The sequence below is a fragment of the Balaenoptera borealis genome, assembly GCF_965194805.1.
Source record: "Balaenoptera borealis genome assembly, chromosome: 5".
Taxonomy (NCBI): Eukaryota; Metazoa; Chordata; class Mammalia; order Artiodactyla; family Balaenopteridae; genus Balaenoptera; species Balaenoptera borealis.
The window spans coordinates 71376340-71392504 of NC_138862.1; the positions used below are offsets into that span (position 1 = coordinate 71376340).

The 16165-nt window shown below is 38.3% G+C and overlaps 1 protein-coding gene and 1 pseudogene across 6 annotated transcripts in view; both read left to right on the top strand.

Moving 5' to 3' along the window:
* The window catches only part of DRC9 (dynein regulatory complex subunit 9), a 67694-nt gene that overhangs the window by 25401 nt on the left and 26128 nt on the right, over positions 1–16165 (top strand). For all 5 annotated transcript variants that reach the window (XM_082392346.1, XM_082392343.1, XM_082392347.1 and 2 more), the window contains exons 7-8: positions 4995–5156; positions 6148–6222. In XM_082392346.1, coding sequence (XP_082248472.1) covers positions 4995–5156; positions 6148–6222 — 237 coding nt within the window. The remainder of the gene's footprint in view (positions 1–4994; positions 5157–6147; positions 6223–16165) is intronic.
* Positions 496–4063, top strand: LOC309628858 (heterogeneous nuclear ribonucleoprotein K pseudogene; annotated as a pseudogene). The gene has a single exon. The product of its transcript is annotated as a heterogeneous nuclear ribonucleoprotein K pseudogene (transcript).

Sequence of the window (16165 nt, forward strand, 5' to 3'; positions counted from 1 at the left end):
CAGTGGGGAAATAACTCCTTCTTGGAATCCTGTTCTGAGAACATCTCCCCAGTGCTATATACCTCCGTGGCAGCTCCAGCATTGGAAAGGTTTATTATACATGCTGGAGTCAATAGGATGAGGTAAGGGCAAACTGCTTTAAGAAACTCTAGATCAGCGTAAAATCAGGCATTATTGCTGCCTCAGGACTTTGGCATACATTTTTCCTTTTTCTTAGAATTCCCCTCGACCCCACTTTTCCTTTTTTTTTTTTAATTTTACTTTATTTATTTTTGGCTGTGTCGGGTCTTCATTGCTGCACACGGGCTTTCTCTAGTTGCGGCGAGCAGGGGCTACTCTTCATTGCAGTGCGTGGGCTTCTTATTGCGGTGGCCTCTGTTGTTGCGGATCACAGGCTCTAGGTGCGTGGGCTTCAGTAGTTGTGGCACACGGGCTCAGTAGCTGTGGCTCACGGGCTCAGTAGTTGTGGCACACGGGCCTAGTTTTTCCACAGCATGTGGGATCTTCCTGGACCAGGGCTCAAACCCGTGTCCCCTGTATTGTCAGGCAGATTCTTATCCACTGCACCACCAGGGAAGCGCAACCCACTTTTCTTACCCTTCAGGTGTCAGATTAAACATTCCTTTCTCAGAGAATCCTTTTTTGGACTATCCAATCTAATGTAGGTCTCTCTTGTTATTTTCTCTCATAGCCTGTTGCCCTTTTCTTTCATAGCATATTTCACATTTTAAAAAGTTTATATGTATGTTTCCTTTTAATTACATCTTTCCCACTAGATTGTAAGCTCTATGAGGGCAAGGACCATGTCTATTTGGCCTTTACTGTTTACCTAGAGTCTAGTTCAATGCCTGATACATAATAAATATTTTAAAAATGAATACCAAGGCCATTAAATCGCCAAGCACTTATTATCAAAAAGGCCTGATATTACAAGTGTTGGCAAGGATGTGAAGAAAAGGGAACCCTCATGTACTGTTGGTGGGAAAGTAAATTGGTGCAGTCACTATGGAAAACAGTATGGAGATTCCTCAAAAAATTAAGAATAAAACTACCATATCATTCATTTATTCCACTTCTGGGTATTTATCCAAAGAACATGAAAACACTAATTCGGAAAGATATACGTACCCCTATGTTCATTGCAGCATTGTCCACAATAGCCAAGATAAGGAAACAACCTAAGTGCCCACTGACAGATGAATGGATAAAGAAGATATGGTATATATATACACAGTATATACACAATGGAATACTACTCAGCCATAAAAAGATGAAGTCTTGCTACTTGTGACAACATGGATGGACATTGAGATTATCATGCTAAGTGAAATAAGTCAGACAGAGAAAGATAAATAACATATAATTTCACTCATGTGGAATCTAAAACAAACAAACAAAACAAAAATAGATGAGCAAACCAAACAAAAACAAACATGTAGAACAGAGTAGTGGTTACCAGAAGGGGAAAGGATTAGTGGTGGGAAATGGGTAAAGGGGGTCAACTGTATGGTGACAGATGGAAACTGAACTTTTGGTGGTGAGCACATTGTAATGTATACAGAAATTGAAATATAATGTACACATGAAACTTACATAATATTATAAACCAATGTTAACTCAATTAAAAAAAGAAAAGAAATTGCCAAGCACTTTGGAACCTGCGAAGAGTTTTCACACATATTGTCAATCAATCCTTATAATTACTTGCTAAGATATTGCAGGCAGGGTAGATATTAATGTTTCTATTTTAAAGAAAGTAAGACTTAGAGAGTTTAACTGACGTGGCCAGATTCACACAGCTGGTGGGGCTTGGGTGGGAAGTTAGGTCTTTTGGTCATTTAGTTCAGTGCTCTTCCCACCAAAATGAGATAGTAATGGGAAATTTGTGTGGATACAGAGTACCCAAATAGTGTGCCTAGGAAAGAATCTCACAGTCCTGATGCTTAGAACTACTTATCTTTCATTTTCATTTATACTATCCATGATTATTGGGTAAATTTCCCATAGTGTGATAGCAGAAAAATAGATCCAGGTCCCTGTTGAAATATAAGAACAAAAGGTAGGTTCTCTGTCTAGCTGTGACCGGCTGAGGCTGCACAGCGGCATAGGGACGGTAGCCTTGTCCGGCTACTGCAGCACTAGGGTGTCAGTTGGTCCCGCCAGAACACTTCAGTTCTGCCCTGCAAAGATATATTTAATAACTGATTGGTGTGCCCCTTTAATACAAGAAAATGGAAACTGAACAGCCAGAGGAAACCTTTCCCAACACCGAAACCAATGGTGAATTTGGTAAACGCCCTGCTGAAGATATGGAAGACGAACAAGCTTTTAAAAGATCTAGAAACACCAATGAGATGGTTGAATTACGCATTCTGCTTCAGAGCAAGAATGCTGGGGCAGTGATTGGAAAAGGAGGCAAGAATATTAAGGCTCTCCGTACAGACTACAATGCCAGTGTTTCAGTCCCAGACAGCAGTGGCCCCGAGTGCATATTGAGTATCAGTGCTGATATTGAAACAGTTGGAGAAATTCTGAAGAAAATCATCCCTATCTTGGAAGAGGGCCTGCAGTTGCCATCACCCACTGCAACCAGCCAGCTCCCGCTCGAGTCTGATGCTGTGGAATGCTTAAATTACCAACACTATAAAGGAAGCGACTTTGACTTCGAGTTGAGACTGTTGATTCTTCAGAGTCTGGCTGGAGGAATTATTGGGGTCAAAGGTGCTAAAATCAAAGAACTTCGAGAGAACACTCAGACAACAATCAAGCTTTTCCAGGAATGTTGTCCTCAATCCACTGACAGAGTTGTTCTTATTGGAGGAAAACCTGATAGGGTTGTAGAGTGCATAAAGATCATCCTTGATCTTATATCAGAGTCTCCCATCAAAGGACATGCTCAGCCTTATGACCCCAATTTTTACGATGAAACCTATGATTATGGTGGTTTTACAATGATGTTTGATGACCGCCGTGGATGTCCTGTGGGATTTCCCATGCGGGGAAGAGGTGGTTTTGACAGAATGCCTCCTGGTCGGGGTGGGCGTCCCATGCCTCCATCCAGAAGAGATTGTGATGTGAGCCCTCGTTGAGGACCTCGTCCACCTCCTCCTGGATGAGGTGGCTGGGGTGGTGGCAGAGCTCAGAATCTTTCTCTTCCTCCACCACCACCACCTAGAGGAGGAGATCTAATGGCCTATGACAGAAGAGGGAGACCTGGAGACTGTTATGATGGCATGGTTGGTTTCAGTGCTGATGAAACCTGGGACTCTGCAGTAGATACATGGAGCCCATCAGAGTGGCGGATGGCTTATGAACCACAGGGTGGCTCTGGATATGATTATTCCTACGCAGGGGGTCGTGGCTCATACGGTGATCTTGGTGGACCTATTATTACTACACAAGTAACTATTCCCAAAGATCTGGCTGGATCTATTATTGGCAAAGGTGGTCAGCGGATTAAACAAATCTGTCATGAGTCAGGAGCTTCGATCAAAATTGATGAGCCTTTAGAAGAGTCCGAAGATCAGATTATTACCATTACAGGAACACAGGCCCAGATACAGAGTGCACAGTATTTGCTGCAGAACACTGTGAAGCAGTATTCTGGAAAGTTTTTCTAAGACTAGTGAAGGAGTCCTGCATCCTTTTTTTTTTTCTCTGTTTCTGTTTAAAAAGCCAACATTCCTCTGCTTCACAGGTGTTCTGCATTTGAGGTGTAGTGAAATCTTTGCTGTTCACCAGATGTAATGTTTTAGTTCCTTACAAACAGACTTACTTGGGGGTTGGGGGAGGGTGTGCAAAAATCAACATTGAAATTTTGAAACAGCAGCAGAGTGAGTGACTTGTAATTTTTGTTCATTGTTGATGGTTTAAAAAAAAATCCCCCCATGTAATTATTGTGAACACTTTGCTTTGTGGTCACTGTAACATTTGGGGGGTGGGACAGGGAGGAAAAGTAGCAATAGTCCATGTGTCCCTGGCATCTATTCAGAGCAGTGTGCAGAATGTAATGCTCTTTTGTAAGAAACGTTTTATGATTTTTAAAATAAATTTAGTGAACCTATTTTTGGTGGTCATTTTTTTTTAAGATGGTCATTTTTCAAATGGCTGAATTCCCCCCAACCTGCCCCCAAACTAAACACTAAGTTTAATTTTCAGTCCTCTGTTGGGTATAAATAAATGCATCTCTTCTTGGACTTAGGCAAATATCTTGACACATTCAGTTCTGGTGATTTCTTAAGTGATTTGAAAGCCCATTGCTTGGGAGGAAATTCCACCACACATTCATGCTTCTAATAAGCTGGGGATTTTTGTTTGTTTTTGCAAATGCTTGCCCCTACTTTGCAACGATTTTCTGTTTGTAGTTGTGAAGAACCAAGGTGGGGAGCGATGCAACAGATGGAGTAGTTGGTATAAGTATATACCAGAAGCCTAATGGTGGCAAGTTTTATTAATCAGAATAATACTTGGTTATGGAAGTGACTGATGCTAAATAAATTCTGATTATTTTTTATTAAATAATTTCTCACCTATAGACTTAAACTGTCAGCTTGGTAGTGTCTATTAGTTAAACTTTGTAAAAAAAAAAAATATATATATATATATTCTTGTTTTTCCATTGTATGCAAATTGAAAGAAAAAGATGTACCATTTCTCTGTTGTATGTTGGATTATGTAGGAAATGTTTGTGGACAATTCAAAAAAAGATGAAAAAAGTTCCTGTGGATGTTTTATGTAGTATCTTGGCATTTGTATTGATAGTTAAAAGTTCACTTCCAAATAAAACTCCCATAATGCTAGATTTGATGTGTGCCCAATTTGAACAAGGGTTGATTGACACCTGTAAAATTTGTTAAAACATTCCTCTTGTAAGGAAATACAATAATCTTAAATTATAAAAAAAACAAACAAACAAAAGGTAAGCTTAAGCCACTGACTGAGCTGAATGGAGATAGAATGTATTTTAATTTAGAAACCTGGTCTTACCTTTACAGAGTCGGCATGAATATATTGCTCACCTCAAGGACCAGTTGCAAGAGATGAAGGCAAAAACCAGCATGGAGAATCGCTATATGAAGAGAAACACTGAGCTGCAGATTTCCCAGACCCAGAAAAAATGTAGCAAAACAGAGGAGCTCTTGCTGGAAGAGATTGAGGTAATCACTGTTAATTAGGAATGAATCAGGATCCTGATATTGCCTCAGCTGACAAAGGAGGAGAGAGAGGGAGACTTTCCCAATCTTTGCTCTCTCTCTCCAGCAACCCTAACATTTGAGGTTAAAAACAAAAAAAGAATGAGGACTTGCTTTTTTGCAGGCAGAGATTCTGATGGGCTGTAGCTTACATCTCCTGGTTTTTTGTAATGACTTTGAAAATTGGTTTTACTTTCTTCTCTTGGTCACTTTATCCTTACTTTATAAAACCACTTGCCATTTCTCCTGGTAATTATAGGGAGAGGGCAAAACAAGATATTCAGTAACTGCAGGTTTTTGCTGCTACTTTTCTCACTCAACCAGTATCTTTCATCCCTCCATTAAGAAATACAAAATCTAGAGGGCTGAATTTCATGCAAACCTACATTTACAGAAATGAGAAGTCACAGTGAAAAATATCAGGAGAAAGAAACAAGGGTAGACCCTCATTAGAGGAGGAAGGCTAAATGGCTAAAAGAACAAGAGGTCAGCGAGAAGGAGCAAACATCAGTAGAGCGTATCACCTGTGTGCAGGAGGCGGACTCCTTTCTCTGACTTATTTGAAAGCTTACTTCCCAAGTGTGGCTTAAGACTATGACAACAAACTTTTTTCTTGCACTCTGGAATTTCCTTCTGTAGGCCTGAGAAGCTTGTGCCCTTGAAGCATTGTTTCTCTCCTTAAATGGACACCAGTTTCCAGGCCACAGGATTATGGTCCTTTTGCTCTGGGCAGTTGCCTGTGTCTAGCACAGTGCCAGACATGGCTCAGCCATGTTGTGAACATGAATTGAGTTGAAGGGAACGGAATTGCTGCTCTGGAGCAATATCTCGGAATCTTAGGATCCCAGCTGGTAGAGAAGACCTGTACTACTGTCACAGCTACACCCCTAATCTTGAGAACTCACTTCCAGCCCAGTTGGGAAGAATTCCTGACATTGGTTTGTTGTTCTCACAGAAACTAAGGCTGAAAACTGAAGAAGAGAACCGGATTCATGCAGAGATTGAAATATTCCTTAGAAAGGAGCAGCAGGTGGGTCCCCAAAACTTTCTTATCCTCTGACATGTTTGTGTCCTGCTTATAAAATACCAAGGACAGCAAAAAAAATTTAAGGAAAGAAAAATCAACCATAATTCTACCAGCCTAATAAATGAGCTGTATAGCCCACTTTTCTTTAAAAGTTGTCTATCTGGATAAATATTTTTTAAAGCTGTAATTTGAGTACAGGTAAAATTTTGTCCTCTACCTTTATCATTTAGCACTATATAAGAAACAGTTTTCTTGTTCCTATATTGCTTCATAGTCATAATTTAAAACTAAAATTTCCTGATTTCTTAAAATTATAAAAATAGCATATTCTTAGTTGAGGGAAGATTTTTTAAAAATTGCCAATTGAGGACTTCCCTGGTGGCACAGTGGTTAAGAATCCGCCTGCCAATGCAGGGGACACGGGTTCGAGCCCTGGTCTGGGAAGATCCTACATGCTGTGGAGCAACTAAGCCCGTGCGCCACAACTACTGAACCTGCGCTCTAGAGCCCACGAGCCACGACTACTGAGTCCACATTGCACAACTACTGAAGCCCGTGCGCCTAGAGCCCATGCTCCACAACAAGAGAAGCCACTGCAATGAGAAACCTGTACACGGCAATGAAGAGTAGCCCCCGCCCGCCACAACTAGAGAAAGCCTGCATGTAGCAATGAAGACCCAACACAGCCAAAAATAAATAAATTAATTAATTTAAAAAAAATTGCCAGTTGGTTTTTTACTCATTTTTCCATTTTATTACAGTCTCTTCATAAAATAATTTTAAGTGGTTTTATAATGTTCCATTGAATGGTTATTCCATAATTTGTTACTCTTTGTTTTGGATATTTAGGTTATTTCCAAAGTTTCATTATTATAAATAATTCAGTAATGAAAGCTTTGCCCAAATAACTGTTTTATTCATTGCAATTACTTACTAAAAGTAAATCTCAAGCATGAGATTATTAATTCAGAGAGTCTGTTATTTTGTGACTTTTGATAAATAATGCTAGTACTTTCTATTTTACACTGACATCAGCAATTTATGCAAGCACTAATTTCAAGGTATCCTCAATAGAACTAGCTGTTTTCGATTTTTTTTTTTTTTTTTTTTTTTCACTTGCAGAATCTGGCTTTAATGAATTTGAACACAAGGCACAGTCTTCCAGGTGTATGTAAATATATGTCCATTTTAAAATTGCTTTTTGCTTCTTCCATCTCTAATTCTTTTGGACAGGAATGGAAGAATGTTTAAATTCTTATTCAAGCAAGAACTTCTTTAGCCTAATGGTCTTTTGTTGCCTCCTAGATCTTGGTGAGTTTTCTGTGGTTAAACGATGCTTTTAATTTCTGTATCAACACAAACTGTCTCTGTTGGTTTCTCCAAAATAGTATTTTCTTCCTCTAGCGTGTCATTACAGTCCCTTTTGGCTTTTGTTTCTTCCTCAGGGAATAAATGTGGGTGCTCCGTGTATCCCCTACGTACAAAATGCTGGATCCGGGACTCTAATCCTTGGCATTTAGGACGATCCATTAAGGGCTTATAAGTGCACATTTTCACTCCTACAAAGGCACTGGTCTGCTTTATGACACAGGGCTTAACATTCCTCAATTCTATCACTCCATCCATCTTTGGTCCTGTCAGACAGGGTACTGCAATGTTTTAGATATTTTTTAAAGTCTACTAATTTAATGAATTGTCTTATTTTGCATTTTTTGCTTACTAATAGAATTAACCATTTTTCCATGTATTTATTTACTCATTTTATTTCTTCTTGTGTTAATTATATGTGACTGAATGGTTTTAATTAGTATTTCCAATACTAATAACAAACCAAGCTGAATGGAACCTTTCAAAATATCCCTGTTGGATGAATAAGGAAAAAATTTCCAGCTTACTCATGATATAGCTTGCCTTTGAGAAAGTGGATGAATTTTCAGCAAATAACTCTAAATCTGTGGTTAAAGAAAATAATTTCTAGATGCTATCTCACAGGCCTTTACTGAAAAACATATCAGTAGGTTATTAGAACCTGTACCCCTGTAATTTCAGGATTATGTATCATGTTACCTGTTTCAAATGTTAGAAGTATAGCAGGTGTTTGGTAACAATCAGATGAGTGGGTGGATAAATGGATGTTGGATGCATGAAGTTAGTGTTCCTCACATCTTCAGCCTAATAACACAAGTGATACATAAATACTTTTTAATGAAAAATTGGAAACAGTACAGAAATATATAGATTTTCAAAAAGCGAAAGCTTTCTCAATCACTCCCCTTTCCAAAGATTTCTTCCATATTCTTTTCCTTTCATGTACATATTTGTGTATGTACCTAAATACTTACTTGTTTTTAGTATTTATTTATATTTGTTTTTGACATAAATGGGATCATACTATATATGTTTTTCCAGACTCAGTTTTTTAAAAGAATTTACTTTGTCTTTAATGTTTTCTTTTTTTTTTATAAATTTATTTATTTGTTTTTGGCTGTGTTGGGTCTTCATTGCTGCGCACGGGCTTTCTCTAGTTACGGCGAACGGGGGCTACTGTTCGTTGCGGTGCACGGGCTTCTCATTGCGGTGGCTTCTCTTGTTGTGGAGCACAGGCTCTAGGCATTCAGTAGTTGTGGCACGTGGGCTCAGTAGTTGTGGCTCGCAGGCTCTAGACCTCAGGCTCAGTAGTTGTGGCGCATGGGCTTAGTTGCTCTTTGGCATGTGGGATCTTCCCTGGCCAGGGCTCGAACCTGTGTCCCTTGCATTGGCAGGCAGATTCTTAACCACTGTACCACCAGGGAAGTCCCTGTCTTTAATGTTTTGTAAGGCAGTACAATTGCTATATAATATGCCATGAGGGGGTTATACCAAAATTTAGGTAACCATCCTTCTGTCAGTGGACATGTCTCTAAGTGCATGGTATATGGAAATGCTATTCATTTTTGTAATATTGTTCTAGGTTCCTTATGTCCTCTCATATTAGTTTTAATGTTTTTCAGTTGATTCATTTGGATATTCTAGGTAGAAAATCTTACTGACTGTAGATAATAACAATTTTATATTTTCCCTTTCATTATTTATATGTCTATTTCCGTTTTGTGGCTTATTGTACAGATAGAATGGCAAGTGTAATGTTTAGTAGTAGTTGTAATAATAATGTGGCACCGTTTTTCTATTCTTGGTTTTAATGATGTTTCAGTCAGTATTACACATGAATTCATAGTCATGCCAAGTTTCTCATGTGCAAGCTAGGGTTCCTTGGGAAAGAATAAGACCCTGCAACTTAGAATGGGAACACCTGGTTGGACTCAGATTTATGTAATTGACAATTTATGTAATTTATGTAATTTATGTAATTGACTTGAACCCCCAAGTCACTGTAAGCCTCTCTTGCCAGTGGAAGTAGCCTGCCCTCCTATGTCTGAGATTAGTCTTCCTTTCCCTGAAAACCCTGTGATGATAACTTCATCTGAGGCAGATGCCTTGAAAAGGGATGCTCATTCTCAAGACCTACTGCAATCACCCCTTTTGTCCCTGGATCCATCACTAGGGTCAAATCTCAGCAGATTCCAGGTTGATAGATAACTCAGATAACTTTAACTCAGAAGGAAATAGCTTACACTCCAAAAGAATTACAAGACTTTACTGATACATACTGACGGAAACCCAGGGGATATGTATGGGAATGGATTCTAAGGGTGTTAGACCAAGGAAGGTGGAGTATAACACTATTACACATGAATTCATAGTCATGCCAAGTTTCTCATGTGCAAGTTAGGGTTCCTTGGGAAAGAACAGGACCCTGCAACTTAGAATGGGAACACCTGGTGGGGATGATGGACTCACGGAGTGCCAGAGGACATGTGGCAGCACTTAACTACCAAAGCGAAGGTGGACACGATTGCCATGGAGGGCAGCAGAGAGGTACTGGTAATTAGAAAGCCTTTGCCCACAAGGATGTTTGGCGATGACTAATTAATTGTGGTATCTCTAGGAACAAAATTGATGGGCAGCCTGATAAAGCATTACTTGATCTATATAACAGAAAAAAAGTCCAAGTCTAGTTGCCAAAAACCTGATTTGAGTCACCACAATGAAGAGTCAAGGCCTCTCATCCAGTTTCCAGACTAAGTAAATTCACAGACCCAGAGCCCCTTGATTGAAGGGAGCAGGTCCCCCTGAGGATGAACTCTGCAGCACTGCTGCAAGTAATGCAAGTGAATCTTCCTCCAAGCCTTACCCAAGGGACCTGGGGCTACTTATGAGAGTGATTATGCACTGGAAAAAAGGAAATATCCAGACCTTTTGAGATTACTAAACATTGGCTCTGAATTGATGCTAATTCCTAGGGACTCAAAACAACACTGTGGCCCCTCCTCAAAATGGGGGATTATGGTGGTCAGGTGATAGATGGCGACTTAAGTCTGATTTGCTCTGGGCCCACCTGTTCTGTGGATACACTCTGTGGTTATTTTCCCCAGTTACTGAACATAGGATTGGAATAGACATACTTGATAACAGACAAAATTTCTACATTGGCTCTCTGATTCATGGAGTGAGGGCCTTTATGGTAGTAAGGGCCTAGTAGAAGTCTCTGGAACTTCCCATCCCTACCAAGATAGTAAATCATAAGCAGTGCTGTACCACTGGTGTAACTGTAGAAATTAGTGCCAACATCAAAGGCTTCAAAGTGGAGGTAGTGACACTTGTCACATCCCCGTTTAACTCAGCTGTTTGGCCTGTGCAGTTGAATGATCTTGGAGAGTGACTGTGGACTAATGTAAATGTAATCAGATGGTGACTCCAATTGCAGCTACTGTTCGAGATGTAGTATCTTTACTGGAGAAAATCTTCAATGGCCACTGGTACTTGGTAGGCAGCTATTAACTTGACTAAGGTCCCTGTCTCCAAACTAGTTTCTAAAAAACTGCAGAAGCAGTTTGCTTTTACCTGGCAGGGCCAACAGTACACCCTCACAGTCTCGCATCAGGGCTATGTCATTTCTCCTTTCTCTGCCATATTATGGTCTGCAGAGATATTGCCTGCTTTGACTTTCCACAAAACATCATGTTTCACTGCATTAGGCAGTGAAACATATGTTCACTGCATTATGTTCACTGCATTATGGTGACTGTATCTGATGAACAGAAGAAGCAAGGATTTTAGATGCCTTAGTAAGACATGTGAATTAGAAGGTGGGAAGACAAACTCTATTTTTGGTACTAATTCTGTATCATTATGGTCCAGTTAGGTGACAGAAGCCACATCAGTATTTTGAGCAGGGAACACTTAACAAAAGAATCATTAACTGGTAATAAGGAATTGGCTACAAAGGAGGGATAAAAGAGAACTCTAGGGCTAAAGGACAGTATGCAAGGAAGGAATAAACAGATGTTTGCTTTGTTGCCCTGGGTAAAGCTGGCAAGCAGGGAACTGTGGACTGTTTGGCAAGCAAGAATCCTTCTGCTGTGTCAGCAGGACTTGGTGAACAAGTGCCACTGAATGTCCCACACCCATGCCACAGTCAGCTGTGCCCCTGAAACAAAAGAGGAAGCACACTGGAACCAAGGAGAGAAGCTCTTCTGTCATGTCCCTCTGGCGCCCTCTACTGACAAAGCTTCACATTTTGCCAGCTTGCAAAACAAATGTTTACTGCAAGCATCAAGTTTCACAAAGTGGGTCAGTGAAGGATGATTTGGAGCTGAGAGGATGGTGATTTGATAATTGGCACAAATGGGGATCGTATGACGTTTGCACTGTAGGTTTATGGGAGGTGAACCTTATCAAGTTAATAAAGTTTCCTTTTAGTCATATATTAAATTTTTTTTTTTTCTTCTTAATCGGGAATGAGCATTCAGATTTATGAGATTGATTTTTTTTTAATCCATTGAGATGATATCTTTTTCTCTTTTAATATGTTAATAAATTAAAACACATTAATAGATTTGTTGATGTTGAATCATCTTAAATTTGGGGGATAAATCCTACTTGTTCATAATTTATTATTCTTTTACTAGACAGAATTGTAGATTTTTATTTTGTATTTATATATTCCATAAATGAGATTAACCTATAGATTCATTTTTTGGTGCTTCTTTGTTGTATTGTGATCAGCTATGCTAGCTTGGCAGTTTGAATTGGGAAGCTTTTCATCTTTTTATACTCTGAAACCTAAAAAATAAAAATAGAACAAAATAGATTACTATTTGTTCCTTGAAACTGGTAAATTCAGTCATAAACAGTCTTGCTGAGTATCATTTTAAAGGAGATATTTGGCTCCCTTTTCAATTTTTTAAAATGATTACTGATGTCTTTACTTAAAAAAAACCTCTTTTTTGAGTCATTTTTGGTAACTTATATCTTCCTAGAAAATAATCCATTTCATCAAAACATTCATTTCAAATTTATTAGTATAAACATGTGATCTATAGTCTCTTACTGTTTAAATTTTTCTCTTATTTCTGAAGTTATCTTTTTCATCCTTTATTTTCAAAAATTTGTGTCTTCTCTCCCATTTTCTTGCTGAGCTTTGTCAAAGGTTTGACCATTTTAATGGTCTTCATAAAAACCATCTTTTGGTTTTATTGAGCAAATCTGTTTTGTTCCCTGTCACATTGGTTTTTGCTTTAATTTTGGGTAATTATGTTCATGTATTATTATTTATAAGTATTTAATTATATAATTACTATAATTATGTATAATTATTTTCTTTGAGCTTATATTGCTAATTTTTATCTAGTTTCTTAAATACTCAATTCATTTATTTTCAAATTTTATTATTTTCTTTTTAAAAAATTTTTGTTTGCGTTGGGTCTTTGTTGCTGAGCACAGGCTTTCTGTAGTTGCAGTGAGCGGGGGCTACTCTTCGTTGTGGTGCGCGGGCTTCTCATTGCGGTGGCTTCTCTTGTTGTGGAGCATGGGCTCTCGGCGCATGGGCTTCAGTAGTTGCGGCACGTGGGCTCAGTAGTTGTGGCTTGCAGGCTTAGTTGCTCCGAGGCATATGGGATCTTCCCGGACCAGAGATTGAACCCATGTCCCCTTCATTTGGCAGGCAGATTCTTAACCACTGAGCCACCAGGGAAGTCCCTTATTTTCTTGTAAATGCATATAAACCAACATTTTTCTGAGTACAGTTTGAAGTTTTAGTAAATAATGCTTACATTGTCATTCCTTTCCAAATAATTTGAAATTTATTTATTTTTCCCTAACATTTTGAGTGTTTCCAAATATACACAAAGTTGAAAGAATTTTACAGTGAATGCCCCAAAGCCCATCTTCTAGTTATGATTCTACCATTCACATTTTATTATTCTTGCTTTATCACATGTCTGTACATCCTTCCTCCATTAATCCATCTTACCTTTTTTGGGCCTTTAAAAGTAAATTGTAGGCATCATAATTTTTAGTTTACAATTTGTTATTTCCTTTTTTTGTTATTATTATTATTTTTTGTTATTTCCTTTTTAACCCTAGTTATTTAATAGGGTTTTTTTTTTTTAACATCTTTATTGGAGTATAATTGCTTTGCAATGGTGTGTTACTTTCTGCTTTATAACAAAGTGAATCAGTTATACATATACATATGTCCCCATATCTCTTCCCTCTTGCGTCTCCCTCCCTCCCACCCTCCCTATCCCACCCCTCTAGGTGGTCACAGAGCACCCAGCTGATCTCCCTGTGTTATGCGGCTGCTTCCCACTAGCTATCTATTTTACGTTTGGTAGTGTATATATGTCCATGCCACTGTCTCACTTTGTCCCAGCTTACCCTTCCCTCTCCCCGTATTAATAGGGTGTTTTTTAAATGTCCAAGTGGTTAAAGTTGGAGAGGAAAGAGTGTAGGCTGTCTTTCTATTGCTCACAGCAATGCTTTGACCTTTACACTCTTACTGTCTTCCATTATGGTCTAGGAATGTAAAATATAAGATTTATGCTTATTGGAATTTGTAGAGCTCTTACTTGGGCTTCATATATGCTCACATTATATGAATATTTCATGGGTATTTTAAAAGAATGTTTTCTCTGTTAGGTACAAAGTTGCGGAATTGTCTGTTAGTCTGGCTGTCAAATTCTTCATATTGTTATTTATTTTGGTCTACCTGAGCTATTAATTTCAGAGAGGTGTGATAGTCTCCTAAGGTGATTGTGGATCTGTCAATTTCTTACATTTCTAATTTTTTCTTTATATATTCCAAAAATATGTAATTAGAATATAAAAGTTTATAACTGTAATATCTTCTTAATAAAGCTTGCCTTTTATCAGTTTAAAATATCCCTTTTTGTCTCATTTAATTATTCTTGGCTTGAGTTCTGTTTTGCCAGATATTAATTGCCAAACCTGCTTTCTTTTTCCTTTGATTATATTAACTGTGGTTTTTATAAATAACTCATAGTTGGATTAAAAAAATCTGAGAGGTTTTTTTTTTGATAGGGGAATTTACTCCAATTAATTTTATTGTGATTTTTCATTTGTTTATACTTAATGTTTCCATATTATTTTATGTTTCCTGCTTTTCAAGCTTTCTAGTTGCTGCTCTCCTTTTTTTAATCATTATTTTATTTTATTTATTATTTTTTTGGCTGTGCTGTGTCTTCGTTGTGGCGCCTGGGTTCTTCTTTGTTGTGTCGTGCGGGCTTCTCTAGTTGTGGCACGTGAGCTACAGATCACGCGGGCTCAGTAGTTGGGGTGCGCAGGTTTATTTGCCCCGCGACATGTGGGATCTTAGTACCCCAACCAGGGATCGAACCCGCGTCCCCTGCTTTGGAAGGCAGATTCTCATCCAATAGTGGAATTGATAGAATTTTTATTTCTTGATTTCCAGCTTTCTAGTGCAAACTTCAATTATTTGCATACCACTTTCCTGGTTTTGTAATATCTGCATACCACCTGTATTACTACTATTTTCTAGTTAGTTATTCACCTAAACAACTATATCAATTTATTTTCAGTTAAGATAGTATTATTGCTATAAAAGGAAAGCCAGTATCATTTGCTGTAAATATAAATTAATGTAAATAGCAGTACAAGAAATATCAGATGATGTTATTACATTTCAGCCAGCTCCTCCTGCCTGCCTGGAGCCTGTTCTCTTTTTTTTGATTAAAAGAAAATGAAAGTGTTAAGATTTAGAAAGGTGTTAAAGACACGATTGCAGCAAATGGACAGGCTCTAAGTTAATCAGAATCATGGATTGTGATTGATTTTTTAAAAAATCATGTTTATGTACCATCTAAAGGCTCCTCTTGATGTCTCATTCTTGAGGTACATGCTTCAGGAGTTTGTCATACATTCTTTTCTTGCAGTGGTAACCCTTAAATATTTAACTTTGTTCTTTCTATTAAATCTGATCAATATCTCTATCTACTTGCCTTTATTAAGGCAAAGCTTTTACTTACCTCTTCTCTTCCTCTCCTACATCCCATGTTGAAATCATTCATTATATATTTCTATTTTACAGATGATAGAACTGAGGCTTTGGAGAGTTGAGTAAACTTGTTTGAGTGCCAAAGTTGGGAGTTGAGCCTAGGCAATCTGCCTTCAGAGCCTGTGCTCTTTCCACTAGACAATACTGCCTAATTTGGGATTTAGTTCCAGATTATGATTTATTACTAAAAATTTATGACATATAGCTTAAATATACATTTTACTATTTCTTATTCATATCTCTTTCATTTTATTTTGCTAAAGTATATCCTTGAGGGACTTCCCTGGTGGTGCAGTGGATAAGACTCCGTGCTCCCAATGCAGGGGGCCCAGGTTTGATCCCTGGTCAGGGAACTAGATCCCACATGCATGCCACAACTAAGAGTTCACATGCCACAACTAAGGAACCGGTGAGCTGCAACTAAGGAGGTGGCGAGCCTCAACTAAGGAGCCCGCAAGCCGCAACTAAGACCTGGCGCAACCAAATAAATTATTTAAATAAATATATTAAAAAAAATAAAGTATATCCTTG